This window comes from Falco punctatus (genome assembly GCF_963210335.1).
Source record: "Falco punctatus genome assembly, chromosome: 12".
NCBI classification, from domain to species: Eukaryota; Metazoa; Chordata; class Aves; order Falconiformes; family Falconidae; genus Falco; species Falco punctatus.
In genome coordinates, this window is record NC_137592.1 from 7359867 (window position 1) to 7379678 (window position 19812).

General features: G+C 39.0%; 2 protein-coding genes across 14 annotated transcripts in view; one reads left to right on the forward strand and one right to left on the reverse strand.

Annotated features, from left to right (window-relative positions):
* The window catches only part of SNAP25 (synaptosome associated protein 25), a 66180-nt gene extending 64859 nt beyond the window's left edge, over positions 1-1321 (forward strand). For all 3 annotated transcript variants that reach the window (XM_080407766.1, XM_080407765.1, XM_080407764.1), the window contains one exon: positions 1-1321. In XM_080407766.1, the coding sequence (XP_080263892.1) occupies positions 1-69 (69 nt within the window). In that variant the 3' untranslated portion in view covers positions 70-1321.
* The window catches only part of MKKS (MKKS centrosomal shuttling protein), a 40207-nt gene continuing 20760 nt past the window's right edge, over positions 366-19812 (reverse strand). For all 11 annotated transcript variants that reach the window (XM_080407739.1, XM_080407743.1, XM_080407741.1 and 8 more), the window contains one exon: positions 366-19812. This exon is cut by the window's right edge and continues 14092 nt beyond it. The gene's annotated coding sequence lies outside the window, so the exon portion shown is untranslated.

Sequence of the window (19812 nt, forward strand, 5' to 3'; positions counted from 1 at the left end):
GCTGATTCCAACAAAACCAGGATTGATGAAGCCAACCAGCGTGCAACAAAGATGCTGGGCAGTGGTTAAATGCAGCAAAGTGCATTTCCTTTTATCACTGTCCGACAGGGCAGTACCTTCATGCTTTTATCATGGTATTTATCTACTAGGTTTGCACACATGCACATATCAGCCCCATTGTAAATGTTGTCCTGTGTAGTTCGTCAGCTCTCCAAAAATGATACTTGTAATTATTTTTTTCTAGATATCTTTCTTTCCAAAGGTTGTACATAGTGCTGATTTGATGGCTATAGCTCACTATGATGATTTTTGGGATTTTTTCTTTCCTTGTTTCTGTTTTGGGTTCCTTTCCTTTTTTCCCCTCTCCTCTCTTTTTTTTTTTTTTTAATCATGTTTGCTGAATGACAACACTGTTGGAATGCTAAACGTGCTGTTAACCTTTAAATATACAGTATTGTTCTTGTAAAACTGTGACATTCCACAGAGCTACTGCCATGCTCCTGTCTTTGGGTATCATGATGTTTAAGCACTTGAACCTGCTGTCTTCAGTTCTTCATAGCCATTATCTGTTGTTATGATTTCATAATTAGACAATGTGGAATTATATTACTATAACAAGCATTGCACTAAAAAGTGATGTGATTTATGCATTTATGCATGAGGAATAAATAGACTTTTAGACTCCTACTTAAACAAGAATTTTCCCATGGCAGTAGCACACCAACAATGACAACAAAAGCATGCTCAGTATTCGGACTCTTTTGGGAATATGTTATACCAGCAAGTTCGCAGTTGTGCCACTTTTTTCTTGTTGATATATATATATAGTTATTAATCATGATAATTTTTTTTAATTATGAAAAAAAGAGGGATTTGGCACTCACCATTTAGCCATTGCCAGCAAAATAAAAGCTTGGCTGAAAATATGTCAAAGACAAAAAGAAATAAGTGTAATATATTGGGTTTGTCTGCTGCTTTTGAAGACTATCTTTTGGAGGAAACGACTACCATATGAAATGGTGCAAAGAAATGTAATTTTTATAAGGCTCTCTCTTACTAGTCGCTATCCCCATGTGGTTTGTTATCAGTACAGTTCTCTGTTGCTTACCTAGAGCTATGCACACCAAATCGCTGAGATGTTTAGTAGCTGACTTAATTAAAAAATAATAAAAAAACCTAAATGAATGAACTCTAGATAAACTGTGAGATAAATATCATTTACAGCATGTAATATGAAATTCCTTATGTCTCCTGTCAGTTTGTGAAGTGATTGACATTTTGTAGCTAGTTTAAAAATTATTAAAAATTATAGATCTCAGAATCCATGCTTGCTTTATCCATTTGTGCCCTATGTGTCAGTGACAACTAGTTATTTGCCTCTAACCTGGGAAAAGGAGAAGTGCAAAGCCTGAAGACTCCTTACACACTAGTTCTGTATCACACATAAGAAACTAAAACATTTCTGTTTGCAGTACTGTATAAAAGTAACTACTCTAACAATAGCATTTTATGCTCAGTACATTCCAAGTGAATATTATTTTCAATAACCTGGCTTAGATTGCCAAACGCTGAATCAAATTATATTCTCTTATTCAAGGGAAAGAAAAAATAAAATAAATCTTACAGTACAAAAGGATACAGTTCCTTAGTCAATAAAATCTGTTGCTGTAGGGGATCTAGCCACGTGCTAGTACACCTCTTTTCAGGGCACACTTTGAGCTACAGAGTTTGTATGATCTGCTAAGAATAATTTTCTCAAGTGACTAACAACAACTAGTCTTTACTGCCAATGAAAAGTGTTATCATATTTTCCCAGGGTTTTTTTCCACTGTATGGACAAATTATAATTAACTCTGCATGAGTGACAGTTCACTCATGTGTCTCACATGGCTCTAAGTCAAAATACACAAAGAACATAAATGCTTGCATAATTAAAATCGCATGATAATGTAGACAAGTTACATTTTCCTTAGCAGCTTTTTATTTTTAGTATCTATTAAAAATTCATTTATGCAAATATTTTGCCCCTCTACTTCAAACCAAAGAGTAAACTTGAAGCAAACATTTCTAATCTGCTGACCATTTCCAAACCTGTTCATTCAGGGATTGTAGTATTTGTGACAGCACTATCATTCTGCAGTGTCAAAGCCTACTGAAGGAGTGCAATAATCGTACTGGAAAATGCATCAGTATGGGACCAAACATATACAAGGACATTTGAGAAAGGCAAGAAATACATAAACAAATAATGAAGATATTAATGGAAGTATTCATCTGTTTGACAAGAATGCACCCTATCTGAAGAAGATCATACTTCCAAAAACCATTAAAGATGATGAAAAAATATAAGCTCTTGCTGTGAAGGAAGTCAATATGTTTTGACATCTGTTTTTGTCTTGAACAAAGATCAAAACCCAAATTATTGGAACTTTTTGCCAAATGGAAAGTTTAAAGGATAGAAATATTGAAATGTTTCATTGCATTTGTCTTTGCATCCTCCTCCACTGTATGCAGGGTCTCTTAGGAGCTGGCTGAAAATTACTCAAGTAAATAAGTTTAATATATTGCATTTCTCTGATGTTTTTGGAAATTGACTTTTGAAGGATTAATTATTCTTGAAATAATTCAAAGAAAGGCTTGATCTCATGCATTTTCTTTTTAAAACAATCCATTTCTGTTTAAGTTTCATGCAAACCAAATCCCTGATGCAGCCTCTGACACAACGGGGTCGGGGGGCGGGGGAGGGGAAAGGCACATTTTGAACAGAACATTGCCTTAAAAGTGGCATTTTAGCTTGGAGAAAAGAAGGCTCAAGAGAAACCTTATTGCTTTCTACAACTACCCGAAATGAGGTTTTAATAAGGTGGGGGTTGGTCTCTTCTCCCAAGTAACAAGTGATAGGACAAGAGGAAACGGCCTCAAGTTGCACCAGGGGAGGTTTAGATTGGATATTAGGAAAAAATTCTTCACTGAGTTATCTCTGGAGGTATCTTTAAGATGTGCAGATGTGGTGCTTAGGGACATGGTTTAGTGGTGGACATGGCAGTGCTGGCTTAATGGTTGGACTGGATGATCTTGAAGGTCTTTCCCAACCCAAATGATTCTATGATTTCCTTTTTTTTCCCCCTTTCCCCCTCTGGTCTACTGTTGTATCCCATGATATGCTGCAGGCTTTCCCTGAGGCTGAACAAGCACAGTTACCTGCTTGAGAGGCAAGGCTCACTAGAAGGAAGGGGACACAGCAAGGAGCTGGAATTACAACTCCTACAAGATAAAATGGTCACATTGACTGTGGAAACAAAAAAATATCTAGGTTTTTCTGAAGGCAAAGCTTTCTTCTCCTGATAAGAAATTTCCTTTTGACCACATCATATTTTCCAATCAGCAATTTCTTTTGTCTCTGTACCAGTGCCATCTGGAAATCCAAGTTTGAGATTAAAAAAAAAAAAAAAAAAAAAGACAGTGCTCAAAGCTTCATGAAATAGCACTTATTTCTTGACTTTCAATGCAATTTCACCAAGTTTGTAACATAGCAAGATCCTCACATTGGTGTTGTTTTGAGGTGGTCATAGGGAAATGTTTTTTTCATATTCTCAAGTGCCATAGCTGAATGAACTACCTAGCTAGATTATTCTGAATTTTGCTTAAAAAATGAAGTCCAACTAAAAGACAAACTTCTGTTGAGTTCTAAAAATCCACAACTAATGATTTCTTTCATGTCATGCATTCTCCTTTCCTAGTCTGTGCTCGAAACGGAAATATCAAAATAATCCCAAGGAAGGATATTCGAATGTTATTTCTCAACAGAACAAAATTTAGAAGTAGTGTAATATCTCTTGCACAAAATAATAAATATAAAAAAAATTCACCTTCATTAAATACCTGGCCTGATTTCACCAGTAAGAAACTAAGAAAACTGGAAAAGCTAAGTAAAAATCAGGGTGGCTTATCTCAAAGAAACCTTTACACTTTTAGGATGTTAATGATTCCCAACCTTAGCATAAACACACAGCTTCTAAACTCAAAAGAAATGTCACAGCTTTCCAGATTGACACAAATACAAGAAAAGAAACTATGGATAATAAACAGCACCTTGTAGTTTGATAGAGCACATCTTAGGAAAAGCAGATCGACCTGATGTAAAGGTACAGAGTTAACAATAATTGATTAATATTCCTTGAAGACTTGGTGGTATTACTGTATATAACAGAAAATGATAACTCAAAAAACCTCTGATGAGCTGTTGGCTCGTTTATTTTTTTTAAGAAATGTGAATTTTGTTAGCTTACATGGGTTAAATAACAAAGCAACCTTCATTTCTGAAGCAAATTAAGTATGCCAGTTTACATGGCAAACTGCAAAACACTCCCTTAGAGAGATGTCTGTGCCGCATGACACACTTTTTACAGATACTTTCAAGTCTAGAAATAAGATAATTATTCTCTAAAATATTCTGTGTACCACACTAGTGACGGATAACCTCCACAAAATTTGGATGTGGACCTGAATCTGGAGAGATCACTGAAGACTTATTTGAGGGACCCAGAGGCAGACAAATCAATTCCTGCACTTTTTTCCTATTTCTTCTCCTGTGTGTATATATGCACATATAAATCTTTTATTTTAGAGGCATTGAAAAGGGAAGAGTACTTAGTAATAAGGAAAATTATGTGTGTTAGAGACAGCTTAAGTATATGCACTGCTGCTGTGTGTGCCTGTGGGCGTAGGTGTGCAGGATTTGACTGCTGTCTTCTGAGCCATTTTGTTGCCTTTCTAGAGAGATGAGGACTGTTTGCAAGTGAGCAGAACATAAAGTATTTTTAAACCTGCAAATAACTACAAGAAATGCAGACATGGGAGAAAAACCCTACTGAGAAGTTAGGGCATTGGACTGGTTTGGTGGGGGTGAGGGGGGCATGTTCTAGCTGATTTATTTTGCAAAGCACTTGCCACATAATGTTGGATCCTCTCTGTAATAGCATTCAGAGGGATTATGTGTTGTAAAATACCAAGTGGTTTTGAATGTTGTTTTGCAATTAACAAACACCACCACCCCTGCCCCGAAAAAAAACCCAAACCATGACCAAATGCAAAACCTGAACAATCAAGTGACAAAAAAAATCACCCCAAAACCCACAGAAGATGGTGGTGAAGGAAATGAAAATAAATCATGTGTGGGAATCAGCATGGTCCCACATTTGGCATTTATTCTGAGATCACCGCTACCCATGCAAAAACTGCATGTAATGGGGAAAACAATGTGGTCAGGCAATAGGTAAGAGGTGGCAGGGGGCTCATTTGCCTGGTAGGCATCACAGCTGCTTGCTGAAAGTGAAAACTAACAACTAGGGTATCAGGGCTCAGTTACTGCCTTGGTTAAACACAATGCTGTGGACGGTCTTTCACGGAAGAGTCCCAGCCTTGAGCAGTCTTCCCCACCATCTAGAAAAGTACAGCTCCCTCCACACAGCTCCTACTCCAGTCCACCCTGCACCCCTATTCCCTTCTTCCCAGCTTCTCTCAGCTCTCTACACTCTCTCCTACATTCCCCACCACCTACCCAATTGTTTGTTTGTTCCCTTCCCATCTTTCTTGGGCTGAGTTAGCATGCCTTCGGTCCTGTCCCTCATTTCACTTGCCTCCACCTGCACGTTTTTCACCCCTGGGCTTTCAGTCAGGCTCTCTCCTCATCCTCAGCAGGAGAAGCATTAAAGAAACAGCCAGCCTTCTGCTTTCCACTCCACAGCTGAGCACCACGTCAGTGTCACCTGGAAGGACACCTGCAAGAAAGTCTTGCTCAGCCCTGAAGCCCCAGAAAGCAGTATGCATGTTGTCAGGGGAATTTTTTGGATAGGCTAGCCAAACAGATCTAAAATGTCTCTGTAGGTTGATGCAAACAAAGATGTTTGGACAGCTGAGGACAGACAGACAAGCACTGGATAGCTATTTCACAGGAAGGTGATAACCGAAAGACCCTCCAGCCTGCAAAATGTTGCGTCTCTGGTCTGCAGTACTAGTGTCTCGTAGTGCTTTCTCCATGAGACAGCTGGAGATTCTTTTCTAATACAGGCACAACAACTCTCCTTCCCTTCTTCCACAAATTTCATTCATTAAAACTACCAAGATTTTGGGTTTGGAGTTTTGGGGGGGGGGGGGTGGTTATTATTTTTTTTTTTTTTTTTTTTTTTTCCTGAAGCTTTTAAAAAGCAGATAGAGGAAGCAGATTTCCCTCACCCCACTCAGAATAACTATCCAGTGCTGGGATATTTAATCCAAAATCCATAACAGCTCAAGTTGGCATAAGAAAGTCAAAATTAAATATTATATCAGGAATGGTTTAGTAAACTTTGCTATAGGCAGTCCTAAGTTAATTTGCTAAGTGTTAACTTAAATACAAGCAGCTGTAAGTTCCACTTACAGCACAGTATGTTTTCCATCTAAATTCTGATCAAAAGTTCATGAAAAGAAACAAAATGACTCTATTCCACATTCATGGGGGGCTGATTAGACCTCCAAAGCATGAATATGCATAAATCCCACTGCACTAAGGGTATTCTTGGGTATCAAAAGCAACAGTATGCAAATGTGAGTAAAATATATTTCAGAAACCTTACCTATCTTGACTTTACTGTACATTACTCCCAGACTTTACTGTATCAACAATAATATACCCAGCTGATGATAGTATTTTATTAACTACTTTTGATGCTCTGCAGGACCCCTAAAAGCCTATGTGGCTCTAGAGTTAATTTATGAACTCCATGAAAACACATGCTGAAAAGTTAATTTTAAAGAAAGAACAGCTATAATTCTGACATCCAGCCCCAAGCCCTTATCTTAAAACATATTTTCAGTGTCCACTTCACATTTCTGTTTCTTGGATTAAATTAGAATACGAAGGGAAACTAACCAGAAGCATAAAATTTAATGAGCTGCTGCTTCTTTTGGGCGATCCTTACAGCTTTACCCCCAGAAGTCAACCCATATTCACTGACTCTTGCTGGGCCATGAGGTGGAAAAAAAAATAAAAAAAAAGAAAGAAAGAAAGCCTATGTGCCTTCAAACAAAAGTATAATTAGGTTTTAAACCCCTAAACGTACACCAGAAGCACTGGTAAGTCAGGCAGCTGGAGAAGGGGAAAGGGCTGAGGCCAGAGAAGGGTGCAGAGGACAAGAAATCAAAGCTGAAAACAGACACAATAAAACACATGCTGCAAAGCAGAGCTGCTGCAGTGGATGTGAGGACACAGTGGGAATTGGAACTCTAGCTACAGCCCTGCAATTGTGTTCTGGTCCGCAGTGACCTCATTTAAAGACACAAGAAGAGTACAGACAGTAAGGACTTGATAGTACAGGCCACTGGAAACGTACAGGCCATTGGAAACAGACATTTACATGAATGAGCAAAGACTTGAGTAAGATCAGGGGCTCAGCTGATACTAAGTTGGAAACCTACAGATTGCATATTACTCTATTATGAAATTAATCCAGAATAGTTCCGATTATGCTCAATAGTGAAGGTTAAACCAAGAAAAGCAATCTGGGGGAGGGAGAAAACTTGACCAAACCCTATTGGTAACTACTCAAAATATTTACTGATAATTCCCTTTAAAATATTTCTGTTTAGAGGCATTCAGAAGAACTAAAAAGCCTTAATTCAACTTTAGTCAGCAGCAGTTTATGGCAGCAAAGGGTCTGACTTGTTAGGTGTTAGGTGCCAGCCGGATGTTCTCGCTGCTCATCAAATTCTCTGCACCAACAGCACTTGTGTCACAGCAGCACCTCCAGGCTCTTACTGAGGTGTCAGCATCCCTTTGGTACAGGCACACAGAGCCCATCACTGCCCTAACAAGCTTACAGCCTAAGCAGACAAGACAAGCAAAAGTATAGTTATAGAAAAGGAACTGTATGTAGGCAGTTTGCTCCAAAGCCAGCATCCATACGTCTGAGGGAGAAACTGAACTGGCACAGTGCTATCTTCTTTGTCATCTCTACCAATAAAGGTTCATCATAGTTGAGTCTGGCTGGCAAATGTGTTGACAGTGCAGAAGTCTGAGTGAACACAGTTCCTTTTTTTCATGGCTATCTACAGACTCTGCAATGATGCAAGTCATCCCACGCTAATCAAAATCCACCTCCTATTTATGGTCCAACACATAGAGCATGTTTCTGCAGTTTTAAAAGTGAGAATGGCTGCTAAGAATTGAGCTCATTATTAAAGGAGTAACATATAAAAAATATACATCACTGTGTACCAGCTTTGATTTTCATCCCTCATTTAACTGTCCAGAACAACGAATCATGTTATTAGTCATTTAGAGCTCCAGCCCCCCAAAATACTAAGGAAAACCTGAGAAATTGTGAGTGGGGTTGCAGCCACCATGGAAATCTCTAAGGTGTACTTTACCTCTTGCTGGCTCCAGTACAGTACTTCCTGGAAATACTTAGTTCAATAGGTCTTGCCTAAGACAAACTCCTGAAGCTCTGAATACCATGAGGCATAGGAAACATTTTAACATAAATTCAAAAAGTTATTTCCACAAATCCTTTGAAATACAGAAAATCTTTTGAATGTAGATAAAGTGTAAGACGAAGGTGACAGGACTAGAGATTTTATGGTTTTTGTGAAACAGTGACGAAGTGCCAAGCAGAACATTTGTTCTGCTTTATTTCCCAAGTCTTCGGACAGTGACTGCTAGTTAAGTATTCAATCCTGAGGCAGCACAGCAAACTAGCTAGCTTCAATATTAAGTCTGAAACTGGATTTCTCAATCCTATTTTACTTAAAGAGAAACTAACTAGGACATGTGACTTCAGTCAATGAAGTGACACAGGTAATAGTAAAATTAATCTGAAAAACAAAAAAGGCACAGGTCCAACTAAATAGATGCATGCTCTAAACACATGTATCTCTCAAATAAAAATACTCTGAACTGTCACTGTCCTGTAAAAACTCTAGGATTAAGAATCCACTTTGTGTGTTGTACAACACTGCAATATGATCAGCTTTTTATGAAGTTAGTGATTCACAAAGCACCCAAAAATCAACATATGGAAGTTACATGAATTAAATATGATGGAAGTATGCAAATAAATGGTTCCATGATACACAAGGACACTGACTTCTGCCAGTGAGTCACACAAACACAGAAAATGTTAACAACTGAGGCAAGGAAAAAAAAAAGAAAAAAAAAAGGGCAGAAAGCAAGGTGAGGAACAGACAGCTCTAAACAAGCTCTGTCTATCCTTTCACTAAGGAATGGGTGGCAGAACTTCAGTCTGAATTGAACACTTAAAAGACAACACAAAAACCCCACACCTCTTAGGTCTGGTATAACCTTTGGTTTTGACCCATCTCTTACAGAATATCCTTGCAGATATTTCCCCACCCCCCTATGAGTGATACCTTTTATAGCATCTCTTTCTACTTACTTGAATGACCAGCCACATTAAATTTATTTTTACAGTAAAGAAATAAAGTTTTTTTAGCCCTTTTTTTTCCTTGTAAGAAGTGTTTCCCCACAAAAAATCATCATTGTTCTATTAAAAAAACAAAGGCAAGCCTAAACCAAAGTCTAGTGATTTCAAAACTTCAAAGTAACACCACTGGTTCTTGCTCTTGTCTGGGCTGAATTTCAGTGCTGACAGGGGATATAACACAGTGTTGGTGCAATCATAAGTAATATGAAGTACTGTGGGACAAGTAAGATTATCCCCAGGGAGGGGGGAGGAAGGGTGTGGGTGAGTAGGAAAGTGGTGGTGATGTGAGGAATAAAAAAAACCCCAAAACCAACAAATCTAACCAAAATCCCTCCAAACTCACCAAACTAATCTCCGAAACAAAACCCAACAAAATCCCAAAACCAAAAAGTACACAGAAGACCCGGACAGCAACTTCCATGAAAGAAAGCAGCAGAATTTCTTATATTGTTGCTGGGTTTTTTTTCTCCCTTCAAATTGTATCTTGGTTTCTAGATGAACTACACTTTTTTTTTTTCCTTTTAAATTCAATAATTTTTTTTTTTGGCTGGAAAAGAATACTTTTTTTCAAAGCATCTCTCCATTTTTCAACCATCTTTGTCTTTTTCAAGGAACACGCAACACCTGCAAAGGCATATACTGCAGCATCTGATTTTCACAGCTGAGAGTAACTTTGGCAAAAAGGTTATTTTGCAGCTCAGAGTAAAGAAAATATGCCATCAAGACAAACTACAGCTGTTTAAATCATTCCTCTGTGAAGCAATGGTTTCCCACAGGGAGAAGTCCCAGAAATGTATTTTTGCATCTGCAAATGCCTTAGCTGCTCTTCTGCCCAGCACAGCATGGAGAAAACTGAGATGATGAAGTCATGCTTCCACAGCTTGTGGTTGGGGTTGTTCGTTGTTGCTGTTTTTTGAACAAACACTTCAGAAGAGGAGAGAACATTTCTCCCAGCCTCAAGCAGCCACACTAAAATCAGCATGGCTGTACAAGCCGTATTAAGTGCTAAATAGAACACACACTCTTTGGCTGTCAATGGGTTTCTGATGTTGACCCTGACATGCTACAGCATATCACAACCATATGGATGTAAGTATAGCTAAGAGCAACACTGAGAAAACACGTAGGGATATTCCATCCAGTTTTGCTCCAAGGGAATTGGGTGCCTGGACAGGGGACACCTTCAGGACATCCCCTACAACTCTGGGCCAAATCCTATTCACAAATGCACCAAATTGACCTGGAGTTGCTCCTGACAGCAGACAGTATAGGGTTGTGATTGCTTCTGCACGTCCATACCCGTGGCACAGCTTTATGCTGGGCTGTGTGCTCTTGACTCTGGAGACATAAGATTATGCCATCATCTCCATCAGAGCAGTGTCAGGAGAAAATTAGACCTAAACGTCTGTATTTGCCAAAAACAAAAGAAAAATTAAAAGTAATAAGCTCCATTTTTCTTTTCAGACAAGGCCAAAATATACAAAGCCTCTACCAGGAAAGTAGGGTGGTGAAAAGAATATGAAAAGAAAAATTCAGTCAGAAATAAGGACTTAAAGGTAAATTAAGAAGAAACAGCTTCAAATCTGTCATTTTCAAGAGGTCCTAAGACCTGTAATTGCGAAAGAAGCAGCTCTGAAGCAGCAGCCTGAAATTCAACAATTTCTGTGGGAATACAGCTGGAGCTCTTAGCTCTTGCTAGCTCCACTTGAGGAGCATATGTTCAGGTGTTCATTGCCATTTAAGAGAGCTCCCTTTCCCCAAATACCAGGGGGAATCTCCTAACAGCACAGGTATAAAAAAAAACCAAAAAGCAAACAAAAACACTCTCAACCTTCACACACACACCCCCAAACTAAAGCTTTCCAATTTGCAGAAATTACTGTGACACCCTGCTCAGCTAGGGGAAACACAGAAACTCTGGATCAGCATTGGATTTGGCCAGGCAGGGATGCAAGGATATACTGCACAGCACCATCTGCACTCCCCCAGAGATGCACTCGTCAGGACTTGTTTTAGGGTCACTGATGCAAACTAGGAATCCTGCCTGTCTTGGCACATCAGCTCTTTGCTTTCAGTGCTGGCTCTCCCAGGCACTACATCTATTTGTGTCGCTGCAGCCTCTGCAGACAGAGGGCTGAGGAGCAAGTTCAGCAGTGCACCCCACGGCTTTCTGCTGCAGCCTTGCCCTGGAGGGCTGCCAGCATCAGGAATGAACGGGGAGACTGGTGGCTCCGCACAGCCTGGCTTGACCTCCTCTAAGCTCTGTGCACCACATGCCATCCAGTGGACTGCTGGCCATTGAGGGCCGAGCTGAAAATACTGAAGCAAGATTTGTTAATGCAGCTCTTCAGGAAAGTGCTGGATTAGCCTGGATTAGCAGCTGATATTGTGGTTGCACATAATGAATTATGTAAAATGGTCCTGTTGGTGTAAAGCAGATGTCCTACCACATGACTTCAGCTGCAGGCACAGCCAGGAATAAAACAGAGTGGATTCAGTTAGGGGGAGGATTAAAAAAAAACAAAACAAGGAGGGGGGGTATTTAATATACTTCTCAACGTGCACCAGATCATATTGTTTATTCCAGTGATATTTGACAACGCCACAATACAGTGATTTCATCATGGGAAGCAAGAACCAGTTCACCACTTAAAATTAGGGGAAACCAATTTCCTTTGCCTCTCTGTTTACAGTTATATGACTCAGGAAATACCATATGAGCCTCCAGGAACAGCAGTCAGCTATAGCCACTCTTGAAGAGATACTGAAGATACAGTCTAATCATTTTCTATTTAAACAAAAATGCTTTCACCTAATAAGATTACTCTGTGCATTTTGATAACATGCTCCCCTTCCAAGTTAGGTCTTCTATCAACTTAAATGAACCCAACTGCCAATTAAAACAACCAGCACAGAGACATTCATCAGCCGACAGGAATAAATATAGGAAATCAACCACTGGGAAGAAGGAAAGGCAGGATAGCTAATGTTTTCAAAACAAACATAAATGAGATTAATTTAGATTGAAATGTGGTCAGCATACCCTTTAGATAATACACATGAAAACACATATATTCGGAGAATATGACCTCACGGTCCAGCGATACCAGTTTACCACAGGCAAACCTCACACAAGCAAACACTTACTGATGTAAAAATATATGATGAATAATTTGTCTGTGGTGACTAGATAAAATGGCAAAGGCAGCTAGATACTCCATACCATCAGTGAAGTTAAATCATGTGATTTAAGCATTTAGAGAAAAGCCCTTCCTTCCCTTCTACTGACAGTTTTGGTAGATGGACCAGTCACAGAGACCTCCCCAGTTGCTCACCGCTACCAAGATTTCCCTTCTTGAGAAACCTCATAAATGATCTTGCCAAACACAGCCACAAGTTCCTCTAAAGCTTATACTTTAGGTCTGCCACTGTCTGGAATTAGGCTGAGACATAGAATTGAAAATACACTAATATCACTCCGGCAGTATGTGTTGTCAGAAGAGGGAAGACAGGCACTCATCTTCATCTTCTGTGCTGCTGCTGCACTATCCAGCAGCAGGAAAAGTGAGAACTTGCTGTGTGTTTGCCCGACATAAAAGTGGCAGGGCTTTAGGGGAATGTACCAAAATGGTTCTAGCCCTTCTAGAGAGAGATTCCTCCCTGTGAAAAGGATGCACACCCTCCACTGGGAAATTCACTTACTGATCACACCAGAATCAAACCTCTTCCTGCTCTTTCAGCACTTACATTTAGCCGTCAGATGAGATACACAGACTGAAACTCCACTGCCATCCATATCCACACATCATTCTTCTATTCCTTCAAGTTATACAATTTATTAGTAATGCCGGTCATCTAGATAAGATCAGTCTATGGATGAAGAACAGCCAAAAAATCTGAGGCTGGTGGGAAGAATACAGAAATAAAAAGACTTGGTGCTTGCTTAGTTCAGTCTGCACTTCATGCAAATGGGACATTCAGTGCAGAGTCCAACAGAGACTCTACATATCCTTGCCCAGCTGATGACTTAGACTCGATCACACACACCCTGAAGTAGGTTTATACACATTACTTGGCACAGCACTAGGGCAGAAGCATAACATGGCAGAAACAAATTAATGGCTAACTAGCATGGGGAACAATGCCACCATCCACACAGCAGTTGTTAACCAGCCAGAAGGCTGGTTAAACAGCAGTAATCCAATGTTGTTATCTCACATCTGTGATAATTTTAGCACATGCAAAGCAACAACAAAAAAAAGATAAAAGGGAAAGAGAACGCTCAACAGTTTGAGCAAGACAAAATCTTCATATCTGTCTGTTAAAATAAATTGTGACAAACTATTTTACCACTCCTTCAAACCCATATATTTTGGATTTGATTTTTGCCTTTTAAATTGACTGTTTTCAGAAGAATGTATTTTACATTTTCAAAGAAAAAAGAGTGTATTATTAACGCTGCTCAGTTCAGAATCTAGATATTCATCTGAAAAAAAATAATAGTATTTTGATTGGGAAAAGATTTATGAACAAGCAAATCAAATGGCATGGAAGTTGCCTAGAAATGTATGCTGCAGCATTTTATATTGCAGCATTTTGAGCTGCCTATGAGCTCTGTACATTTAGGTGATTTTCATTGAAATTCAGCACACTATGTTGCAAGCAGGGAAGCCTGCCAACAATTTTATTTTTAAGATGCAGCAGCTACATGAACCATTTATGCCTTCAACAACTAGCAACTTCTCCCTCAAAAGAAAAAACCCACCACCTCAAAGCCCAGTGCAGATCTGAGTTTTGTATTCTACCCTTGCCACATGATGATGTGGAAAAGCAGCAAGGATTGACAGTGGACAACTACTGAGATCTGGCTGTTTTCCTTTGTTCTTCTGATTTTAATCTCCTCATGTCCAGAAGAAAAAGTGAAAGACTATGAGAGAATTTACTTTGGTGACTGCCAAATAAATTACCACACACCTATTATTTGATGAGGCCCTAACAAAAACAGAGATCTTGTCTGACAGCATCAGGAAAACAACGGCATTTGCCATCCTCTTCAAAACGGCAGGGTCCTCTTCTGTACCTCCCAGTTATTGCTTTGACTGCATGTCAGTCAGCTGGTCCTCTCACTGCAGAGATGGCAGAAGTCTCGTCAGCCCATTATTTATAGAACACTACAGTGGAGGAGAACAGGCTGTTCCTTAGGCTTCCTATGGCTCACACTTCCAGGAAGAATTGCACTTACTGTACATGGGAAAAAAAGAAAGGTGGCTTGTCCAATTCCTCAGTCTGGGACAGACATGGCCAAGTTGGAAAGTGGGAGGGAGGGCTGGGGGTAGAAAAAAAAATTAAAGCCCTCACAGCAGCTACCGAGCTAATAGACATGATCGACTGTGCTATGGGAAAGAATGCCTCACTATACACATCAGCGGGGAAAGCAGATGTCCTCCTTGTGCATCTCTGGGACAAAATACATCATGACTCCCCACTTGAGTCCCCTAGTATGTACGCTAAGATAACCCACATTTTTAAAACCAATATTAGTCATGTCAAACATTTAAATACCCTCCAATGCTCACCCTTTCATAATAAGGCAGACTACAAGATTGTTTTACGGTTATAGTTTTTCATCGGTTTGGAAACTGTCAGATTCTTATTTTCAAGCTTCTCAGTACCAATCAGTTTTCATATTTTTTTATCTGAAAACTGGGACTCCAAGTGTTTGTAATAGCAGGAAGAAGGCAAGCTCACAGAAGTTTTTGCAGGAAGTACAAGCTTATTTCCACTATTCAAATAAATCATCAAATAACAGGCTTATTTCCACCACTTCAAGACAGAAGCCTTAAGAGTTAAATTATATCTGCCAAGTTAAATCATTATATCTGATTATTTAACATTGCAGTAGAGGAGTACTCCAGGCTTCCTAGACAAGAAGAGTGAACACTTGCACCATGATGCAGAAGTAATTAACCAGATACACAGTAAAACTCCTGCTGCCAAAGGGTGGAACTGTGGCTGTTTAGGCACGCTCTGAAACCCCAAAGGACTCTCAAGATTACTAAATGGGCATGAATCTAAGAGTATCTTACAGAAATAAAGGTTACAGATTATGCCAAAACTAGGGATTTGGGACAGGTTTCTAGCAGTATGATACATGTATTTGCCCTCTGTTGCACATACAATATCCTCACTATAATTCTATCAGCTGCACAAGTAAAGGAACAGCTAGGCCTTACTTATGATTCAAATATGTCCAAAAATCACATATTTGAGCAGATAAACAAAAGAGTACTTATCTGATTTCTCACCATACTTCTGTAGAGATGATTTGGACCGAACTCAAGATTAACAATGATGGCCACTTCTCTGACTACAGCTTCAAGAAAAAACATTCATATATACATGCACATAAATGAAAGCATATTCAAACATAAAAATTAGGAGGGCCATTGCAGTGGATGAATTGCCAGGAATTCATTTGTTCTGATGTTGTGAAAACAGACAGGACAAAATGAAACAAGGCTAAAGTAAAGCAGTCCAACTGAAATGGAGGGAACCCTCCTAACCAAAAAAAATCTGAATTCACTTATTATTTCTTGGAGGTTGATTTGGATCTTTAGCATTAGTTCCTACCATTTCAGCAACGAGGGTATATTTTTTTTTAAACCGCAGACTAAAGGCAACTATGATTTATATTTTGTTTGATTCCAAAAGGGAACTGTCTTAAATAATTTCTTTTTCAAAGCATAGTAAAATATCTCATCCAAACTCACAGATTTCCCAGTTTCCTGATACAGATTGAGACTCAGTGTTCATGCGCTATCCTAATTCTCAGGCCAGTCTTACATTCAGGCTTTCTGGTGGTCCAGTCTCTATGGTCACAGTTGTGAAAAGTCATTTACTGCCTCAGATGTTACTGTAAAACAAAATCTGCCTAGGTCCTATTGCCCTTTCCATCAGACTTTTCCAGTAACTTTCTGCCATGTTTGCCACTACAGTGGTTCAGAGACAGCCTTCCTAGGAACAACAATATACATGCAGATAGGTATCTGAGAATCCAGATAGACTGCACACATCACTTGAAGCAGTTCCCTAAAAAGATCAAGGGACATAAAGATCAGTAAAACAGGGCTTTGACTAATAATAGTCAAACCACTACTGAGATGAAGTGAATCAGATCTTCAGAGAGCTCTAATTTTTTTCAGACTTTCTATATTGCTGAATGTCTTTCACAAAGTCAAAATAAGGAGAAAAAGGAGGACACTGACTTTGGATTCAAGATAGGAACTACCGAAGTCTTAAACTACAGACAAAACACCTTAAGTCGCTTTAGAGAAAAAACTGTAGGATTTAAAAATATGTGCCTAAATATACTGACAAAGAGGAGCATTTTGGAAATTTTTATTTGAACAGCTTAGATTAATCTTGGCTAGAAAGTAGAAGCAACACAGGTAACCAGTTATAAGACATAAAGACTGAAGAATACTTAACACCCATTTCTCCAACAAATCAATGGGCTAGAAATCCTGGCAATTTATTCTGTGATTGACGATGATTTTTTGTGTTCCTGGGGATACAAGCCAAGGAATTTTTGGGTCTTCGTGCATAGCAGCCTGAACAAAGAACTCCCTCTGTGTTTGTAAGAGTGCTTGCTCTTCCTATTTGCTGTTTTGAGATGGAAGAGCGCAATGAAAGTTAATAGCATAGACTGGGGCACAAATTATTTTGGTAAATTACCTCCGGCAAACAAAACCATCCTTGCTTTGGCTGGCTAATTCCAGAAAACTCTTGATCAACTACTGGACCAAGAGCACTACGGAGTCCTGTGAATGGCAAAACTAAGACAATTGTGTGTCCTGGAATCTCTATTACATCTATTCCTGTAAAATTCTGTTCTCCACAAATTTCTTGCTTGACTTTTAAACAGAATTATACCAAGACTTTCCATTAACTTCAAATATACCTATGAAATATTTAAAAAAATATCCTTGTAATTGCTATATAATAACTTAAGGCAGCCACTTAATACTCACTGTTATTGCGTAACCTTTAATTTAATGAGCCCATTTCAAGTGCCTCAACACTCAGATTACAGAGCACAAGTTTTTCCTCAAAAACCACACAATAATCCTATTTTTATCATATCCTTGGGTGATCAAGTAATGCTTCATTGTATTTTAACCTAAAACACACTCTGAAAAGGAAGATATCATAAAGCCAGTCTCAAATGGATTCAATCAAGTGCCTGTCATGAAATTAATTTAGTTAATGATTAATCTTATCTATATTTCCTTTTATATTAAACATTCATTTGCTCTGTGCTACTAAGAAAACAACAACAAAAAGGACTTTGGTATTTTCTTTTACTTTTTCTTTTCTTCTCTGTGCAAAAGTCCTATATTTTCATTACAAGACCAACTCAATAAAAACAAAATACATTTTATTCCCCAGAATGCTTTATTTTAGCAAGCAGATTATAAGCTATAGTGTTGAATGCTGAAAGCTGGTTGAATAGTTTACCACTGTCAATTCTGCCCTAAGGATTCCTGTATTCAATTAACCGAGCTGGTGGAATGAGATATCCAGGTAAAACGTAAGACACCTCTTTTTCTTTTTTGTAAAGAAATTCTGCTGATGCAATACACTGACACAGAAGATATTCCAGTACTGGATCAGCTACAGTGATATGACACTTTGTGACCACTGGCAAAGGAGAAGTGCAAACAGAGCATGGAAGAAATCAGAGTAAGAGCGCTTTATTTTTTCCCCACCCCAGAGAAAACTATCTGTTTTATGGCCCAGCTAGTTACCTGTAAGAGAACTGAGAATGAACAGCAAGGATAGCTTGTCAACAAGCAAAGAGGCTGGGAGTACATAAGAACTCCACTAATGACTTCACAGTCATCACCTTCCCTTTCACAGTAAGCTCAGCACAAGCACTAGCCTGTGCAGAGTTTCAGTAGCTTGCCCTGCTCAGCACTCACATCAAGTAATCAAAATATATCAGAACCAAGAGGACTGCTTAGATGTGAATCGACAAAAATAGGACTAGCGTTGCTCCAGGCCAGCCACAGCAGTGCAGAACACTCCTGCTGTTGAGTCACAGCAACAGGGAGTTGTGAGTAGGTGTGAAGCAGTCAGAAAACTGCAAACCTACCACAGGATGACAATTGTCAGAAATGACTAGTGATTTTTACTATAAAACAGTTTGTGACCAGTGCAAAAATCTGAATGCTGTCATTTCTTTTAAAAAGATAATGCTTGGCACCTTTGGAGATCAGGTCCCTTTGGCTATGGCAGGTGACTATAAGGCCACAGTCACTTTACCTGTGAAATACAGGAGGTCAAGATGACTCAATGTGAGACATCTTAACAGGACTTACAGCTCATGTCCAGCTACTTCCTTTGTAATAAAGATGCCAATTTAAGTACTGAATCACAGGAACAAGAACCTATTGAAGGGATCCCAGACTTTTTACTACAATAGAAGGATCCATTTTAAATCAGATAAAAAATGATGGGTTACATGGAGGGGATTTGCGCGAGCCATGACAACACCATGCAGTGAGAGATGCTGCGTGTCACACGGCACTGCTCCAAGACCACATGATTATTCTTCACATAATAGAAGTGTTGAACACTCAATAACTCAGTCTTCTGAATGTCATGACACTCCTGGCTGTGCAACTCAAATAAGTACCAACTGGCAAGCATTACAGAAAAAAAGTGTCTCAATTTCACCAAGTACACAAATCACAACCCTGGATTTTGCTGCAGAGATCACGCCTGCTAATCTCATGGAAAAGAAAGTCATCCCCCACACTCTCCACCTCCTGCCAAAGTTAGGACACCAATAGGTGAATTTAGCAAATATGTTAGAAAATAAATTAATTGGATCAGAACATTTTCAGACATAGTTCAGGACACATTTGCTTCTATAAGGAAAGTGAGTTCAAAATTTGTCTTAAAAATAAAAGTCCTGAGATACAGTCATGGCCTGATGTGGAAGGAAAACTGCTTTTGGTAGAAGATGCTTTATACATTGCAATTAAAAAAAGTTGAACTTATTAGATACTTGAGATATAAAACTTAAAGAGTGAAAGAAATAGTGCTTGTCATCCCAAAGCAATAGACTACTTTGATCTTGTGAAGGAAAAGAAAGATAGAATTCACACCACACTGTCATTGTGGAAAGAGCTACCTGCATTTACCCTGGACACACCAGTGAAGTGGAAAATTCAAAGCAACTGGAATTTCTAGCTTTTCTGCTTCTAAAATCACAGGAAAAGCTTCTTTTTTAGAACCATAGCATCTGGATACACTGTGCATGACTTCA